We start from the raw sequence: 21116 nt of genomic DNA on the forward strand, positions 1-21116 counted from the left end.
AAGGTCTACACCTGTTGTATTCGGCGCACGTGACAAATAAACTTGGATTTTAGTTTATTTGCACCAACAACACTTTGAACTGGTAATACTTCAGCGGTAGCCCACCCCCAACAAACACCAGCTGAAGAGAATGCTATAAAAAGTAAATGGTAAAAAAATTAATATATATATATACAGTGGGGCAAAAAACTATTTAGTCAAGCCACCAATTGTGCAGTTCTCCCACTTAAAAAGATAGATGAGAGAGGCCTGTAATTTTCATCATAGGTACACTTCAACTATGACAGACAAATGAGGAAAAGATTCCAGAAAATCACACTGTAGGAGTTTTAATGAATTATTTGCAAATTATGGTGGAAAATAAGTATTTGGTCAATAACAAAAGTTTATCTCAATAATTGTTATATACCTCTTGTTGGCAATGACAGAGGTCGAAACGTGTTTTCTGTAATCTTCACAAGTTTTCACACACTGTTGCTGGTATTTTTGCCACTTCCTCCATGGATCTCCTCTAGAGCAGTGATGTTTTGGCTGTTGCTGGCAATACGGACTTTCAACTCCCTCCAAAGATTTTCTATGGGTTGAGATCTGGAGACTGGCTAGGCCACTCCAGGACCTTGAAATGCTTCTTACGAAGCCACTCCTTCGTTGCCCTGGGCGGTGTGTTGTGGATCATTGTATGCTGAAAGCCCAGCACGTTTCATCTCCAATGCCCTTGCTGATGGAAGGAGGTTTTCACTCAGAATCTCACGATACATGGCCCCATTCATTCTTTCTTTACACGGACAGTCGTCCTGGGTCCCTTTGCAGAAACAGCCCCAAAGCATGATGTTTCCACCCCCATGCTTCACAGTAGGTATGGTGTTCTTTGGATGCAACTCAGCATTCTTTGTCCTCCAAACACGAACGAGTTGAGTTTTTCAAAAAGTTCTATTTTGGTTTAACTCTGACCATATGACATTCTCCCAATCTTCTTCTGGATCATCCAATGCTCTCTAGCGAACTTCAGACGGGCCTGGACATGTACTGGCTTAAGCAGGGGGACACGTCTGGCACTGCAGGATTTGAGTCCCTGGCGGCGTAGTGTGTTACTGATGGTAGGCTTTGTTACTTTGGTCCCAGCTCTCTGCAGGTCATTCACTAGGTCCTCCCGTGTGGTTTGGGATTTTTGCTCACCGTTCTTGTGATCATTTTGACCCCACGGGGTGAGATCTTGCGTGGAGCCCCAGATCGAGGGAGATTATCAGTGGTCTTGTATGTCTTCCATTTCCTTATAATTGCTCCCACAGTTGATTTCTTCAAACCAAGCTGCTTACCTATTGRAGATTCAGTCTTCCCAGCCTGGTGCAGGTCTACAATTTTGTTTCTGGTGTCCTTTGACAGCTCTTTGGTCTTGGCCATAGTGGAGTTTGGAGTGTGACTGTTTGAGGTTGTGGACAGGAGTCTTTTATACTGATAACAAGTTCAAACAGGTGCCATTAATACAGGTAACGAGTGGAGGACAGAGGAGCCTCTTAAAGAAGAAGTTACAGGTCTGTGAGAGCCAGAAATCTTGCTTGTTTGTAGGTGACCAAATACTTATTTTCCACCATAATTTGCTAATAAATTCATTAAAAATCCTACAATGTGATTTTCTGGATTTTTTTCTCTCTAATTTTGTCTGTCATAGTTGAAGTGTACCTATGATGAAAATTACAGGCCTCTCTCATCTTTTTAAGTGGGAGAACTTGCACAATTGGTGGCTGACTAAATACTTTTTTGCCCCACTATATTTTCCCAGTTTCACCTTGATCTAACACAAATCAATGGTTTGTTATCAGCATTGTATCAGTGCTTTATCTGTGGAACACCTGTATTGTACATAGACAATCTTCCCAGGCATTTATTTTTAACTGTCTCTGACTGTTGAGGGTTTCAATGCCTGTCAGGTAGAACTGGAGTTACGAGATATGGAAACACCTGCTCAACTGCATGCCCAAATCACTGCAATGTATGGAATGTTAAGCATGATGTCAAAGTGTGTGTTGCAGAAACCACCTCGACTAAACAGATTGAGACATTGGTTATGTCACTGTCCCAGCAGAAACCAAGATTGTATGTGTTCACTACACAGTCCATTTGCTTTGAGAGATAAGTCCTCTCTGCGTCTCAGGAATGAGGTGTGCTCCATACATCTGTATTCAGTATAAACAGAGTTGGTTGATCTTATTCAACAAGAAGATGAGACATCTGATGATTTCATCACGTTGACATTGACATGTTAGTCATTTAGCAGACTCTTATCCAGATCCACTTACAGTTAGTGCATTCATCTTAGATAGCTCAGTGATACAACCACATACCACAGTCATAATAATTGTGTGAGTGTGTGTACAGTACTGGGGCATTTTGACAGAGAACATCACTTCTCTCTCTGAGTCCGTTCAACCCGTCTCTGAAGTGTGTCTGAGTTTGGGCGTGAGGGTGTGAGATCACCACCATAATGTCTCCTAATTATGCCCTTCATTTATCTATTTGATGCTTGTCATGAAATCAGTGGTGTAAAGTACTTAAGTAAAAATACTTTAAAGTACTACTTAGGTAGTATTACTTTAACTTTTCCTACACTACATTCGCAAATAAAATAATGTACTTTTTACTCCATACATTTTCATTGACACTCAAAAGTACATTTTGAATGCTTAGCAGGACAGGAAAATGGTCCAATTCACGCTCTTATCAAGAGAACATCCCTGGTCATCCRTACTCCCTCTGATCTGGCAGACTCACTAAACACAAATGCTTAGTTTGTAAATTATGTCTGAGTGTTGGAGTGTGCCTGTGGCAATCCATAAATAAAAATAAATAAAACTGTGCCATCTGGTTTGCTTAATATAAGGAATTTGAAATTATTTATACTTTTACTTTTACTTTTGATTCTTAAGTATATTTTAGCAATTGCATATACTTTTGATACTTAAGTATATTTAAAACCAAATACTTTTAGACTTTTACTCAACAAGTATTTTACTGGGTGACTTTTACTTGGGTCTTTTTCTATTATTAAGGTATCTTTACTTTTACTTAAGTATGACAATTGGGTACTTTTTTCACCACTGCATCAAATAAAGATGACCATGTAAGTAATGGAGTTCAGCCTAGTGGAATGTAGATCAGATGAATCATGCCAGCAATATTCCAGGCAATAAAAAGCATAACTATCCGTAATCAGAGAATAACCACACTAAGGCAGGAAATAATTTTGTGGGAAAAACCTGTTTGATCTATAAAAGGGAAACTGGTTACGTGTGAGGATGCAATATACTTTGCTGGGGTAGAAAATATGAATCTAAAAAGGAAGAGATAAGACATGAAAATATTGCCACCTAGTGGCTAGAAGTTTTCAAAGTCTATTTTGCTGGATTTACCCTTACCTGTCACACAGATGAATGGGATCAGCATAAAGCAGAATGATTATTATCAGTTTGATAGACAATCATCAATTGGCAGGTAAAAATAGCTTCTGACGTAAGATTGAGAATCCCCCCTACACCTTGAGGGACATGAAGGAGGAGGCCTCTTCTTTGTGACAGAGAATGACAACACTTTCAAAATGGTAGGAATAAAGATTTATTTTCATATGAAGAGGTGGTTTGGATTTTTCTTTTTCTTTTTTACAAGTATGTTTTGATAAAACTTGCAAAAAACTTCTAGCATATTCCAAGAATGGAGACATGAGAAAAGGGGATTTATTGCTGAATGTTAAAATGAAGACACTTTTCACTGAGTGGAAAACGATTTGCTTGCTTCTTTTCCCATGCACCCAACTACCTGGACCACTAGGACATGCAGGGGGGCGGGGGGAGAAGAAAGGGAGATGGGGCGTAAAGGAGATGAGGACAACTGCTGTAAAAACACAAACGTGTGTGTGTATGTGTCGTGTTGAAAGGGTGTGTGTTGTGTTTAAGTGTGTGTGTTGGTGTGTGTGTGTGTGTGGTGTGTGTGTGTGTGTGTTGTGTGTGTGTGTGTGTGTGTGTGTGTGTGTGTGTGTGTGTGTGTGTGTGTGTGTGTGTGTGTGTGTGTGGTGTGTGTGTGTGTGTGTGTGTGTGTGTTGTGTGTGTGTGTGAGAGAGAAAGAGAGAGTAAATGTGGAAGGTAGGAAGGATTGGTTGCAAGGGAAGGAGGTAAGGGGGATTTTACATTTGAACTACCACTAGAAGCACACTACCGTCACTGGCAGTATACCACATTGCAAATCTCAGATTGAATACAGTGTTACTAAGACAAACTAGCCAGAACTTTGGGCCATGAAAATAACATGTATATCTCTAAATGATATTCCACAATAATCCTCTGATTTCATCAAAGGAGTTGGTTGTCATTTTTTATATGGTACTTATTATAACGTTTTTTTGTGATACATGCATCTCCTGTGAGACTCTACTGGTAAAGGGGCAAATAAAATGTTTCATTTAAAACCAACTCATGGGGACTCTCTTTTTCTTTTAGGTAGAGGAGCGGGATGCTCTCTGTCCATTTAATCTCATAGTATTTCTGAGGTGGACCCTTTCTGAGGAATGCCTGTAACCCATAGCGGAGTGGACAAGCTGTTGTAATGTGTAAATCTAACATATCCCATGATAATAGGTTATGTCATACTCTATGATGTCATTGTCAAGAGGGCGGGGTCGGACAGAGACAGACACATATCAGATCATTCAGTCAATATGACCAAGCAAGTTATACTTGTGTTAATAATAAAGGTATAGGAATGCAAAAAATAATGCAATAATCGATAATACCATACTGTGTGTTGGCTATGATTAAAAAAAGACAAACTGAACAGACTCAAACACACTGCAGTGAGTCAGTCAACATAGGAGAGACTTTAAAATGAACCTGTGTCACTTGTCACAGCACAAATCAAACCAGTGCCATCATCACTACGAGCCAATGCCGTCATCATCATCATCATCACAGAACAAACCTGTGTCATTACACTGTCATAGAACAATCATCCAAGAGCCTCAACATGAACTCCATATCAGCGTATTTTGGCATTTTTAAAACCCACTTTTTTTTCAAGTTTCAAGAGTTTCCATAGCTCCATACTATATCACAGATGAAAACAGACAAGGAAGAGGGACATAATGGATCTGGCCTATGGACCATGGTGGCTCTTGGGAAATGGAGTCTTTTTCTTGATGGGATGTGAAAGTCCTGAGACACAGTGCGGCTTTAGTTAAGCTGCTGGCATAGGAATGGGGGAGGGCAGTCCATGTAGGCCAGAATCAGGCTGGATTGACTGGATTGGTAGGATTGGCAGCTCCCTGGCCAATGAATGCTCATGGATGGAGGTTTTACAGTGCAATGGAGCTTCTGGCAGCATGACAATTGGCCGGTTGAGTATGTCAGTTTAACAGTGACTACACCCTTATAGCTGAATGGACACTCATGTCTCCCTTGCTGTGACCAGACTACAACTCATCATGGAGTGCGTACACACATGCATGCACACGCACACGCACACGCACACACACACACACACCACAACCGTCCCCTACACTCATTCCCATTTAGAAACCCTGAACACCTGTGCAGGTACCTTGGATCACCTGCATTCCTCTGAAACAATACACATACGATGACAGGCGGACGGATGATGACATGAATGACTGATGTGAGTTTGTTGGAGCGACTCATCAACAACTAGCGCCTCACTTCCTGTACCAGGACAGGACACCACAGCCAGTTGCGTCTGTGATAAATGTCCCCCGTGAAAAAACAACTGCGTGTGGATCATACTCATGTAAACATACACCGTTACACAGGGGTGATTCATATTGCATGATGACAGAATCATATCACAGTTCAAACAGGGAGATCCTAAATCAGAGGAAGTCAAAGTAAAGAGGTCTATAAAATGAGGAGTCTGTATTAGAAAGGCTACAAAAACTCAACTGGACCTCTGGCTTCAGCACACAGCAAAAGGCACCACAATATTATTCTATTATCTAACTCGTGAAAAAATTGGCACGTAATCATTTTTTCTCTCATAACGCTGTAAATCAAAAACTTTACATATAAATATTTTCCCTATAAAAAAAGTCTTTGCTGTTAGCTAGTAGACAATTTTTGCTGAAATGAAAATAAATATTTCATTTATTTAGAATATCTGTCTCTTATACAAAATAAAAATATTTCTCCTAGGTGCAGGTCTCTACTCCACTGTTGTTTTTAGGTGGGTCAGGGGGGTCGGGGTCAGGGGTTAGAGGTCAGTGGTCAAGGCGGCGGGTCTTAAAGGGGTGCGTTGTCATTTTTGGAGGAGCGCGACTGGGAGCTTTTACTGTGTCCGTTGCTGCGGGTGCTTGGCCGCCCCTGCGCCCGGTGAGTCCGTATGTTGGCGGTCGGGGCAGGGGCGYTAGATGATCGGTACCCACGTTCGCACGGCTCCATGTTCATGTTCTGCATACTGAGGAAAGGAGTGCTCTCTCCTTGCCCCTCCTCTTCCTCCTCCTCCTCCTCCTCTGATTGGCTGAAGCTCTGAGAGCTGTTGTCCCGTAGGCCCATTGTACGCTGGGAGACATGTCCATTGAGGCGGTTCCGACGCGGGCGCCGGCGGCTCCTGATTGGTTCACGGGAGGAGGCGTACTCCTGCGTGGTCTCGTAGGCCTCGTCGTCAGGGAGATGATAGGGGCTAGATGGAAGGCTGCCCGTGCTCTCTGTCAGGTAGGGTTGGCGCGGGCGACGGGGCTGCCGGTACAACCGTCCATCCTGCAGGGACAGAAGCAGAGTAGGTCACACACGAGATACTCTCGTCTACAACTAACAACATCATACACTACCTACTCTAGTCTACAACTAACATCATACACCACCTACTCTAGTCTACAACTAACATCATACACCACCTACTCTAGTCTACAATTAACATCATACACCACCTACTCTAGTSTACAACTAACAACATCATACACCACCTACTCTAGTCTACCACTAACAACATCATACACCACCTACTCTAGTCTACAACTAACATCATACACCACCTACTCTAGTCTACAACTAACATCATACACCACCTACTCTAGTCTACAACTAACAACATCATACCACCTAATCTAGTCTACAACTAACATCATACACCACCTACTCTAGTCTACCACTAACAACATCATACACCACCTACTCTAGTCTACAACTAACAACATCATACACCACCTACTCTAGTCTACAACTAACAACATCATACACCACCTACTCTAGTCTACAACATCATACACTATCTACTCTAGTCTACAACTAACAACATCATACACTATCTACTATAGTCTACAACATCATACACTATCTACTCTAGTCTACAACATCATACACTATTACTCTAGTCTAAACTAACATCATACACACTACTCTAGTCTTCAACTAACATCATACACTATCTACTCTAGTCTACAACTAAAACATCATACACTATCTACTCTAGTCTAACAACATCTTACACTATCTATCTAGTCTACAACTAACATCATACACTATCTACTCTAGTCTCAACTAACATCATACACTATCACTCTAGTCTACAACATCATACACTATCTACTCTAGTCTACAACTAACATCATACACTATCTACTCAGTCTTCAACATAACATCATACACTATCTACTCTCTACAACTACAAACATCATACACTATCTACTCTAGTCTACAACTAACATCATACACTATCTACTCTATCTACAACTAATCACTACATATCTACTCTAGTCTTCAACTAACATCATACACTATCTACTCTAGTCTACAACTAACAACATCATACACTATCTACTCTAGTCTACAATAACAACATCATACACTATCTACTCTAGTCTACAACTATACAATACACTATCTACTCTAGTCTACAACTAACATCATACACTATCTACTCTAGTCTCTCAACTAACATCATACACTACTCTCTATCTACAACTACATCATACACTATCTACTCTAGTCTACAACTAACATCATACACTATTCTACTCTAGTCTACAACTAACATCATACACTATCTACTCTAGTCTACAACTAACAACATCATACACTATCTACTCTAGTCTTCAACTAAACATCATACACTATCTACTCTAGTCTTCAACATAACTATCATACACTATCTACTTCTAGTCTACAACTAACATCATACACTATCTACTCTAGTCTACAACTAACAACATCATACATATCTACTCTAGTCTACAACTAACTAACATCATAACACTACCTACTCTAGTCTACAACAACATCATACATACTACCTCTCTAGTCTTACAACAACATACACTATCTACTCTAGTCTACAACTAACAACATCATACACCACTACTCTAGCTACAACTAACAACATCATACACTTCTACTTAGCTACAACTAACATACATCATACACTATACTACTCTAGTCTACAACTAACATCATACACTATCTACTCTAGTCTTCAACTAACATCATACAACTCACCTACTCTAGTCTACAACTAACAACATCATACACTAACCTACTCTAGTCTACAACATCATACACTCACCTACTCTAGTCTACAACTAACAACATCATACACTACTACTCTAGTCTCATACAACTAACATATACACTATCTACTCTAGTCTACAACTAACAACTCATACACTATCTACTCTAGTCTACAACTAACACATCATACACTACCTACTCTAGTCTCACAACTAACATCATACACTATCTACTCTAGTCTCATCAACAACATCATACCCACCTACTCTAGTCACAACTAACAACATCATACACTACCTACTCTAGTCTACAACTAACAACATCATACATACCTACTCTAGTCTAACAACATCATACACTATCTACTCTAGTCTACAAACTACAACATCATACACTATCTACTCTAGTCTTCAACTAACATCATACACCACCTACTCTAGTCTACAACTAAAACATCATACACATCTATCTCTAGTCTACAATATCATACACATTCTACTATAGTCTACAACTAACAACATCAACACTACCTACTCTAGTCTACAACTAACAACATCATACACTATCACTCTAGTCTACAACATCATACACTACTACTCTAGTCTACAACTAACAACATCATACACACCTACTCTGTCTACATATCATACACTATCTATATAGTCTCAACTAACAACATCATACACTACCTACTCTAGTCTACAACTAACAACATCATACACTATCTACTCTAGTCTTACAACATCATACACTACCTACTCTAGTCTACAACTAACAACATCATACACTACCTACTCTAGTCTACAACTAACATCATTACACTACCTCTCTAGTCTACAACTAACAACATCATACACTACCTACTCTAGTCTACAACTAACAACATCATACACTACCACTCTAGTCACAACTCATACACTATCTACAACTACCAACTAACAACATCATACACTACCTACTCTAGTCTACAACTAACAACATCATACACTACCTACTCTAGTCTACAACATAATATCACTTCTAAACTAACAACTAACAACTCATACACTATCTACTCTAGTCTACAACTAACAACATCATACACTATCTACAACTAACAACTAACAACATCATACACTATCTACTCTAGTCTACATACTAACAACATCATACACTACCTACTATAGTCTAACAACATCATACACTATCTCTACAACTAACAACTAACAACATCATACACTATCTACTCTAGTCTTCAACTAACATCATACACTATCTACTCTAGTCTACAACTAACAACATCATACACCATCTTACTCTAGTCTTATCAACATCTACACTATCTACTCTAGTCTACAACTAACATCAACACTACTACTCTAGTCTACACTAACATCATACACTACTACTCAGTCTTCAACTAACATCATACACTACTACTCTAGTCTACAACTAACAACATCATACACTATCTACTCTAGTCTACAACTAAACATCATACACTACCTACTCTAGTCTACAACTAACATCATACACTACCTACTCTAGTCTACAACTAACAACATCATTCACCACCTACTCTAGTCTACAACTAACATCATACACTATCTACTCTAGTCTACAACTAACATCATACACTATCTACTCTAGTCTACAACTAACAACATCATACACTATCTACTCTAGTCTACAACATCATACACCACCTAGTTCTAGTCTACAACTAACAACATCATACACTTACTCAGTCTACAACTAACAACATCATACACTCTACTCTAGTCTACAACTAACAACATACACCACCACTCTGTCTACAACTAAAAACATCATACACGCTCCACGCTTCAAGACCTTTCGATCACTGCGGATTGGAATATGTTCCGCATCGCGTTCAACAACAATATTGACGAATATGCTGATTCGGTGAGCGAGTTCATAGGAAGTGCATTGACGATGTCGTACCCACAGCAACGATAAAACATTCCAAACCAGAAACCGTGGATTGACGGCAGCATTCGCGTGAAACTGAAAGCGCGAACCACTGCTCCAGGGCAAGGTGACCGGAAGCATGACCGAATACAACAGTTGTAGCTATTCTCTCCGCAAGGCAATCAAACAGGCTAAGTCTCAGTACAGAGACAAATCGAGTCGCAATTCAACAGCTCAGACACAAGAGGTATGTGGCAGGTCTACAGTCAATCACGGATTACAAAAAAAAACCAGCCCCGTCGCGGACCAGGATGTCTTGCTCCCAGACAGGCTAAACAACTTTTTTGCCCGCTTTGAGGACAATACAGTGCCACTGAACCGGCCCCTACCAAACTGCGGGCTCTCCTTCACTGCAGCCGAGGTGAGTAAAACATTTAAACGTGTTAACCCTCGCAAGGCTGCAGGCCCAGACGGCATTCCCAGCCGCGTCCTCAGGCATGCGCAGACCAGCTGGCTGGTGTGTTTACACATATTCAATCAATCCTTATCCAGTCTGCTGTTCCCAAATGCTTCAAGAGGGCCACCATTGTTCCTGTTCCCAAGAAAGCTAAGGTAACTGAGCAAACGACTACCGCCCCGTAGCACTCACTTCCGTCATCATGAAGTGCTTTGAGAGACTAGTCAAGGACCAATCACCTCCACCCTACCGACACCCTAGACCACCCAATTTGCTTACCGACCCAATAGGTCCACAGACGACGCAATCGCACCAACTGCACACTGCCCTAACCCATCTGGACAGAGGAATACCCATGTGAGAATGCTGTTCATCGATTACAGCTCAGCATTTAACACCATAGTACCCTCCAAACTCGTCATCAAGCTCGAGACCCTGGTCTCGACCCCGCCCTGTGCAACTGGGTCCTGGACTTCCTGACGGGCCGCCCCAGGTGGTGAGGGTAGGTAACAACATCTCCACCCCGCTGATCCTCAACACTGGGGCCCCACAAGGGTGCGTTCTGAGCCTCTCCTGTACCTCCTGTTCACCCACGACTGCGTGGCCATGCACGCCTCCACTCAATCATTCAAGTTTGCGGATGACACTACAGTGGTAGGCTTGATTACCAACAACGACAGACGGCCTACAGGGAGGAGGTGAGGGCCCTCGGAGTGTGGTGTCAGGAAAATAACCTCACACTCAACGTCAACAAAACAAAGGAGAGATTGTGGACTTCAGGAAACAGCAGAGGGAGCACCCCCCATCCACATCGACGGGTCAGTAGTGGAGAAGGTGGAAAGTTTTAAGTCCTCGGTGTACACATCACGGACAAACTGAATTGGTCCACCCACACAGACAGCGTTGTGAGAAGGCGCAGCAGCGCCTCTTCAACCTCAGGAGGCTGAAGAAATTCGGCTTGTCACCAAAAGCACTCACAAACTTCTACAGATACACAATCGAGAGCATCCTGTCGGGCTGTATCACCGCCTGGTACGGCAACTGCTCCGCCCACAACCGTAAGGCTCTCCAGAGGGTAGTGAGGTCTGCAGAACGCATCACCAGGGGCAAACTACCTGCCCTCCAGGACACCTACACCACCCGATGTCACAGGAAGGCCATAAAGATCATCAAGGACAACAACCACCCAAGCCACTGCCTGTTCACCCCGCTATCATCCAGAAGGCAGGTCAGTACAGGTGCATCAAAGCAGGGACCGAGAGACTGAAAAAAGCTTCTATCTCAAGGCCATCAGACTGTTAAACAGCCACCACTAACATTTAGCGGCCGCGCCAACATACTGACTCAACTCCAGCCACTTTAAAAATGGGAATTTATGGAAATTATGTAAAAATGTACCACTAGCCACTTTAAACAATGCCACTTAATACAATGTTTACATACCCTACATTACCCATCTCATATGTATTATACTGTACTCTAATCATCTACTGCATCTTGCCATCTTTATGTAATACATGTACCACTAGCCACTTTAAACTATGCCACTTTATGTTTACATACCCTACAGTACTCATCTCATATGTATATACCGTACTCTATACCATCTACTGCATCTGCCATGCCGTTCTGTACCACCACTCATTCATATATCCGTTGTATTGTACAGTATTCTTTATCCCTTTACACTTGTGTGTGTGTGTAAGGTAGTAGTTGTGGAATTGTTAGGTTAGATTACTGTTGGTTATTACTGCATTGTCGGAACTAGAAGCACAAGCATTTCGCTACACTCGCATTAACATCTGCTAACCATGTGTATGTGACTAATAAAATTTGATTTGATTTGATTTGATACACTATCTACTCTAGTCTACAACTAACAACATCATACACTATCTACAACAACAAGGAAGTGGAAAAAATGACTCATGAGTCCCAGTTGTAAAATGGCCTGCTTTCTGCCATGTGTGTATTCGCTAGTGAGTGTAGTGGCAGGGTCATGGTCACCTGTGGGCATCTCAGCAGAGGCTGGTCGTCATCCCGCTGGTAGGCTGCGGCAGCGGGCAGCAGGGTGAGGGCGTGGCCTGTGTTGGGGGATGTGATTTGGAAGGTGGGCACTTGGGGGGGCAGTGGGGGGTAGTGGAACTGGACGGGCGACAGACGGGCTGGTGTGGTCAACGCTGACACGTACCTGTGGGGAGGGGAGGGGGGAAACAGAGACACACACACACAAAACTGTATTAAATCTAGTTCAGAGGCCCAAAACTGAGACAGTAGACAAGAAGTCGTTCTGTGGTTTTTACGTGAGCGAACATTCATACTAGTCATCCCACCTGTCACTGTGAGGTGAGTCTCTCAGAGAGTCGTAGGAGTCTCCATACTGCAGGCTGGCTCCCTCAGAACAGCCCCAGTAGGCGGCCCTCCGTGCCCGTGCCTCCATGCAGGTRGGGCTGCTGCATTTACTGGTGCCCACTGACGAGGAGAGCGCCCCCGACTGGCAGTCTGAGTTCATACTGTCTGTCCTCTCTATACTCCACGTCCGCTCCTCATGTCTATGGGGAGAGGGGAGAGAGAGAAACAGAGATGGAAGTAAGTAACGAGAGGGCTTTGTGAAATTTCTGAGCCGCAGAAATGCCCTGACGTGTGTGTGCTTGTGTGTGTGTCTATGTGTGTGTGTGTCTATGTGTGTGTGTGCTTGTGTGTGTGTGTCTATGTGTGTGTGCTTGTGTGTGTGTGTCTATGTGTGTGTGTGCTTGTGTGTGTGTGTGTGTGTCTATGTGTGTGTGTCTATGTGTGTGTGTCTATGTGTGTGTATACCACTACAGCACCTGGAGTTGTGGGAGACTGTAGATGAGTGGTGGGATCTGGTGGACATTCGGCTTCCTGCGTAGTTTACAGCTTCTTCTGGTCCATGCTGTATTATACTACACTCTGTGGTAGGAGCGTTCTTTGAGATGTACTGTGAAAGGAAGAGAGAGATATGCATTGTGGGAGCTGTATAGGCATGGGCGATATGGCAATCTGTCTCTCTCTCCCACAGCTTGCAGACAGTCCTGGCTCTAGACGTATGCTGTGTCGGCAGGCTTCCGGCCAAACTGGAATAAGAACGTGTTATAACACCCGTTACAATCAAAACAAATCTGTTTCTGAGCCTGAGGTATCTGGTAGGCCCTGTACACACTCAGTTTGTACAACTGGTGTACAATGCATTTGAKAAAAGTGTTTACACAGCGGTTGTCGAGACACCGCAAATGTTTATGTGCAGACAAACTCTCTGTAGTATAACAGAAATAACCATTGTATCACWACCATTGTGCCAAATGTGTTGTACATCAGTTGTACAACCTGAGTGTGTGCGGGGCCGTAGTGACTCACGTCCACCATGGGGATCTCTTCAGGCCCTGGCCCGGGGTGGTTGGGACCGTTAGCCAGCATGCGGTTGGGCTGCTCCACACACTGGTTCTGGTTGACGTTCTGGTTCAGGTGGCCATGTATCTTCTTCCTCTGTTTCCTGTAGGACATACGCAAGAAAAAGTGTAATGTGTTATTGTTCTAGAAGACATTGAGAAAGATAGTAGATAAGAACAGAAAAGGTTGATCAGAAAATTTAGATAAATAGAAACTACAGTTTGACAGGAATGCAGTATTTTACAAATTCTGTTCTGTCTGTCATTGAAATATCCAGCTTCAAACATTAACATGTTAAAAAAAAWATATATAATTAGTTAGTAAAGCTCATCTAAGAAGTTTGAAAGCTGAATTTCCGACTGTAACATTATAGCTGTGATCACTGGTAGTCAGTGAATGCCTCCTGGGCTCTGTGAGGAACTGGTTGAAATCATTTCAACCAGTTATGCCCGGCTGGGTGGGCTCTTTACAATACCAGTACGTACTTGGTTTTGCAGTATGCCACCACACAGACCATGCCCACTACCAACAGTGCCACACAGATGCCTGTGATGGTCAACACCCGCCGCTGGTACAGCTCCTCTGCCTCTGTGAACAAACCACACGGACACACACACACACACACACACACACACACACACACACACACACACACACACACACACACACACACACACACACACACACACACACACACACACACACACACACACACACACACACACACGTGTGAGCGCTACTCTATGGAAATAATCAAACAAAAGCTAACTCAGCACTTCCTCTTTCCCTCCATACTCTGACATCACTGACCTCTGACCTCTAACCTCCCTGAAAGTAACCAATCGTCTTTCTCCTCCAGCTTAGTAGTGCTAACCTTAGACAAAACAAAAACTAACCATGATGGTACCAACCCTGTAGGCTAACAGTGGCTTAGCCACAACATAGACTGTTTCAGTTAGGGGGTGCTTATATTTGTCCTGTTTCATACATGTACAAGTGTGTAACAGTTCAACAGTTTAACAATAGTAGACTCTTTTTTTTTTTACTGCCAATGCTTGCTTCTGTAGGCTTACTGTATGTCAAGTTCAAACAATCTCTCAGAAACTAGGCCTCATCCTACATAGACCTATATGTTACAATGTGTGGTTGGTCTGGATTCCCCCTCTGCTTTCCCTACGTGCACAAATGTACCACAATGTCTATGGAATGTATGTCAAAGAGGTCTAAGGACACATGCCTGTATGATGGAATCAGATGATAATCATAAGAAAAAAAGCATTTTAGAGCAAAAACACCACAATGGTTTGGGGATATTCATAAAACTCACCGCCAACTAAATAAACATCTTTAAATTGACCAGAGAATGCACGAATATAAAACACAGATAACTCACAATCCCTATATGTTAACAAAGGAATATACTGTAGCTTTTGCATGAGAGTTATCATTATTTTGCAAGGTTAAATGTGGTTTTCTGATCTTTTTTTGTCAGTTAAAAAGTGTAGCTAGTGTGAATCTCTGTTGTCATGGTGAAGCTTTATGAATACCTCCCTGTCAGGTGTTCTGATGGCATTTAAATGACCAATGAGTAGAAGGCTCGTTGTGGTGGAACATTGTCAGCAGATAAGTCACAATGACAGAGGAAAACAAACAGAACATGGGGAGAGGGGGAACGAAAGAAAGAAAGAGTGGACAAAGGAAGATGAAAGGTGGCGACAGCCAGATAGTGGAGGAAGAGGGTCTGGGAAGGTGTGTGTGTGTGTGTGTGTGTGTGTGNGGGTGTCTAAAATGGGGTGATGATGGGGGTTTTAGTGCTAAAGGTCGGGGAAGGGGTGCTGTATAGAGAGCCTTAGCCTGGCATTGTATGTGTGTCACAGAAGAGGGGACTGATAGGGGAAGGGATTGGTGGTTGGCTGCTACTGAAGGAGCTAGGTCACTATCACTTACAGGAGCCTCGGATTCAATGCCAATCAACTGGGTCATGGTAGACCTACCACAGCTGGCTGTCTTATGAGACACTGGCTATTTTCTCAGGTGTGGTGTTACTGATAACCATCAGCGAATTTCTGTCAAGTTTGTCTCTCTGACTCAAAAGTACACATTTTAAAATTAATTTAGCCTCACTTAGGTAAATATATTGTGCCTGCATTGTAATATCTTCTACTTATATGTTCCTCTCGATCATCAACATGTCTGTGGCTTTGCTGTCTCCCTCTCTACAGTAATATATTGGAGTGTACTACAAAGCATAGTTTCTAGGTTTTCTATAACTGAGAGAGAGGGCTAGCATGCTTGCAGAGGGACAAGTGTCTTTGGACCAGGTAGGTTAGCGGGCGAGTGACAGATCGACAGATCAGAGAAGAGCTATTGGTTCTAGAAAGATGGTAGTAGTAATGTGTGAGTGTGAGAGGATCTTGGCAACTCTTAAAATTAATAATATACATTCAAATGAATAATTGTTCCATACCCATAAATTCAATTCCAAGATGCTCTGCCAACGCAGAAAGTTGGACACAATGAAAAGGAAAGAGAAKAAGTTTCAGAMAGTGATRGTCTACATTGGAACATAGATATATAGATAGTAGATACTAAACCATGAGGTTAGTATGGATTCTTTTGGTGACATAATAATCGTGATTAGCAGGTGCCACGTCCAGTAACAGACAGACAACGCGGACAGCCGCGGCTCTGTGACCCCAGAAACGAAAGAAAAGGAAAGAAAGAAGCATAACTAATAAAAGAGAGAGGGAAGCAGGCAGGAGACATGCAGAGACAGAGACAGAGACAGAGACAGAGACAGAGACAGAGACAGAGACAGAGACAGAGACAGAGACAGAGACAGAGACAGAGACAGAGACAGAGNGACAGAGACAGAGACAGAGACAGAGACAGAGACAGAGACAGAGACAGAGACAGAGACAGAGACAGAGACAGAGACAGAGACAGAGACAGAGACAGCCACTTCACTTACTGCCATATTTACTAGACCTCATTTCTGGGGTAAACATTTTTTTTTTTGTGTTGATAAAATCAAAGAAAAAATAAAGAGAAAAAGCAGTGTGTTACTTTCCAACGTAAAAACACAGTATTGTAGATGTTGGTTGGCACAGAAATGGGAACAGCTTTGTAGGTCGACAGATTAAGGACAAGTTGTAATTGTGTCCTATTGTTTCTTGTGTTATATCACTTTATCGCTCTGACACCTTTCATCTGAAATGATTATGATCAAATATGACAAAGGTGTTTTCTATCTCAGCACAGCGTGAGCAATAGCACTAGAGAAATATGTGTGTTTCTTAACTTGGTATGATGTGAATCGTGCCATCAATGATACCTTAAAGACGTTTTTTTAACCATATTTATACATGCATATATAGATATATACAATACTGTATGTACAGGTAACTGCCAAAATAATGGAAACAGTTGAGTAAATGAGGGATACAAAGTATATTGAAAGCAGGTGCTTCCTCACAGCTGTGGTTCCTGAGTTAATAAAGCAATTAACATCCCATCATGCTTAGGGTCATGTATAAAAAAAATATTTTTGGCTACCATGGCTATGCCCCCATAGGATTACTATCCCCCATCCACAGGACAGGAGTGGTCACTGAATGGGTTGATGAGCATGAAAATYATGTAAACCATATGCCATGTCCGTCTCAGTCACCAGATCTCAACCCAATTGAACACTTTTGGGAAATTCTGGAGCGGCACCTGAGACAGCATTTTTCACCACCATCAACAAAAGACACTTGTAGAATATATGCCAAGGTACATTGAAACTATTCTGGCTTGTGGGGGCCCAACTCCCTATTAAGACACTTTATGTTGGTGTTTCCTTTATTTTGGCAATTAACCGTATATTCATATTGTGCTCCAAGTCCCCATTAGCTGTTCTCTAGGCTTAAACCAACAATGACAAACCTGTTCAAAGTGCTCTACTCATCTATGTGGCCTACTAGTGGCAAAGAAACACTCACATACAGTACCAGTCAAACGTTTGCTACTCATTCAAGGGTTTTTCTTTATTTTTACTATTTTCTACATTGTAGAATAATAGTGAAGACATCAAAACTATGAAATAACACATATGGAATCATGTAGTAACCAAAAAAGTGTTAAACAAATCCAAATATATTTTAGATTTTAGATTCTTCAAAGTAGCCACCCTTTGCCTTGATGGCAGCTTTGTACACTCTTGGGATTCTCTCAACCAGCTTCACCTGGAATGCTTTCCAACAGTCTGAAGCAGTTCCAACATATGCTGAGCACTTTTTGGCTGCTTTTCCTTCCCTCTGCGGTCCAACTCATCCCAAACCATCTCAATTGGGTTGAGGTTGGGTGATTGTGGAGGCCAAGTCATCTGATGCAGCACTTTCCTTCTTGGTAAAATAGCCCTTACACAGCCTGGTGGTGTGTTGAGTCATTGTCCTGTTGAAAAACAAATGATAGTCACACTAAGCGCAAACCAAATGGGATGGCGTATCGCTGCAGAATGCTGTGGTAGCCATGCTGGTTAAGTGTGCCTTGAATTCAAAATAAATCACAGACAGTGTCACCAGCAAAGCACCCCCACACCATCACACCTCCTCGACCATGCTTCACGGTGGGAACCACACACGCGGAGATCATCCGTTCACCTACTCTGCGTCTCACAAAGACATGGCGGTTGGAACCAAAAATCTCAAATTTGGACTCATCAGACCAAAGGACAGATTTCCACCGGTCTAATGTCCATTGCTCATGTTTCTTGGCCCAAGCAAGTCTTTTCTTCTTAATGGTGTCCTTTAGTAGTGGTTTCTTGGCAGCAATTCAACCATGGAGGCCTGATTCACACAGTCTCCTTTGAACAGTTGATGTTGAGATATGTCTGTTACTTGAACTCTGTGAAGCATTTATTTGGCCTGCAGTTTTTGAGTCTGCTAACTCTAATGAACTTATCCTCTGCAGCAGAGGTAACTCTGGGTCTTCCTTTCCTGTGACAGTCCTCATGAGAGACAGTTTCATCATAGCGCTTGATCTTTTTTGCGACTGAAATTTTACGGATTGACTGACCTTCATGTCTTAAAGTAATGATGGACTGTCGTTTCTCTTTGATTATTTGAGCTGTTCTTGCCATAATATGGACTTGGTCTTTTACCAAATAGYGCTATCTTCTGTATACCACCCCTACCTTGTCACAACACAACTGATTGGCTAAAACGCATCAAGAAGGAAAGAAATTCCACAAATTAATTTTTAACAAGGCACACCTGTTAATTGAAATTCATTCCAGGTGACTAACTCATGAAGTTGGTTGAGAGAATGCCAAGAGTGTGCAATCTGTCATCATGGCAAAGGGTGGCAACTTTGAAGAACCTGAAATATAAAATATATTTTGATTTGTTTAACACTTTTTTGGTTACTGCATGATTCCATGTGTGTTATTTAATAGTTTCATGTCTTCACTACTTTTCTACAATGTAGAAAATAGTAAAAACAAATAAAAACCCTTGAATGAGTATGTGTGTCCAAACTTTTGACCAGTACTGTAGTTACCTGAACATGGTAAACAGGACATTGATGGGGCAAACAAACCAAGCATTTTAATGATTTGAATATAAGAACTGGCTTAGGATGAGCTCTCTGGATGAAACATTATGACAATGGGTTATCAGTTGCCCATTTGCAGCAAAACTACTGGCTACTTCACTAACATCTAGTCAGAACATCACAGATAACTACCGGTCTTCGTATCAAGAATTGCATCAAGCCATCCAAGCTGCATATCAGGTGAACCCTGTATATTACATTCACTGTATCATCATCAAATCTCTGCTGTGCATATGATCAGGAGGCCATGCATAGAAACCTATATGTTAACTCTGCTGTCTGTTTCTCTGCATGCACCTCTGTCCATTAATGAGGGGTCTACAAGGACCAGCACGATGGACAACAGAGGAAGGTGAGAGGAATGACAACAGGAAAGGGATAGACACAAAGGCATGCACATACAGTGCCTTGCAAAAGTATTCATCCCCTTGGCATTTTTACTATTTTGTTGCATTTCAACCTGTAATTGAAATTGATTTTTATTTGGATTTCATGTAATGGACATGCACAAAATAGTCCAAATTGATGAAGTGAAATGAAAAAAATTGCTTGTTTCATAAAATTTAAAAATATTAAACCCCTAAATAAGATCTGGTGCAACCAATTACCTTCAGAAGTCACATAATTAGTTAAATAAAGTCCACCTGTGTGCAATCTAAGTGTCACATGATCTGTCACATGATCTCAGTATATATACACCTGTTCTGAAAGGCCCCAGAGTCTGAAACACCACTAAGCAAGGGGCACRCCCAAGCAAGTGGTACCATGAAGACCAAGGAGCACTCCAAACAGGTCAGGGCCAAAGTTGTGGAGAAGTACAGATTGGGTTGGGTTGGGGTTGGGTTATAAAAAATWAAAAAAATATCTGAAACTTTGAACATCCCACGCAGCACCATTAACTCCATTATTATTATTWTTTTTTTTTACGAATATGGCACCAGAACAAACCTGCCAAAAGAGGGCCGCCCACCAAAAGTCGGACCAGGCAAGGAGGGCATTAATCAGAGGCAACAAAGAGACCAAAGATAACCCTGAAGGAGCTGCAAAGCTCCACAGCGGAGATTGGAGTATCTGTCCATAGGACCACTTTAAGCCGTATACTCCACAGAGCTGGGCTTTATGGAAGAGTGGCCAGAAAAAAAGCCATTGCTTAAAGAAAAAAATAAGCAAACACGTTTGGTGTTCGCCAAAAGGCATGTGGGAGACTCCCCAAACATATGGAAGAAGGTAATCTGGTCAGATGAGAC

General features: G+C 41.9%; 1 protein-coding gene across 1 annotated transcript in view; it reads right to left on the reverse strand.

The window, feature by feature from the left end:
• Nucleotides 1-4097: 4097 nt before the first annotated feature.
• The window catches only part of nrg2b (neuregulin 2b), a 56510-nt gene continuing 39491 nt past the window's right edge, over nucleotides 4098-21116 (reverse strand). The window contains exons 5-12 of the mRNA XM_070444279.1: nucleotides 18323-18351; nucleotides 16742-16763; nucleotides 14760-14862; nucleotides 14242-14377; nucleotides 13695-13825; nucleotides 13200-13418; nucleotides 12874-13057; nucleotides 4098-6752 (exon numbers count right to left, since the gene is read on the reverse strand). Coding sequence (XP_070300380.1) covers nucleotides 6276-6752; nucleotides 12874-13057; nucleotides 13200-13418; nucleotides 13695-13825; nucleotides 14242-14377; nucleotides 14760-14862; nucleotides 16742-16763; nucleotides 18323-18351 — 1301 coding nt within the window. The 3' untranslated portion in view covers nucleotides 4098-6275. The remainder of the gene's footprint in view (nucleotides 6753-12873; nucleotides 13058-13199; nucleotides 13419-13694; nucleotides 13826-14241; nucleotides 14378-14759; nucleotides 14863-16741; nucleotides 16764-18322; nucleotides 18352-21116) is intronic.

Source organism: Salvelinus sp. IW2-2015, linkage group LG6.2, assembly GCF_002910315.2.
Source record: "Salvelinus sp. IW2-2015 linkage group LG6.2, ASM291031v2, whole genome shotgun sequence".
NCBI lineage: Eukaryota > Metazoa > Chordata > Actinopteri > Salmoniformes > Salmonidae > Salvelinus > Salvelinus sp. IW2-2015.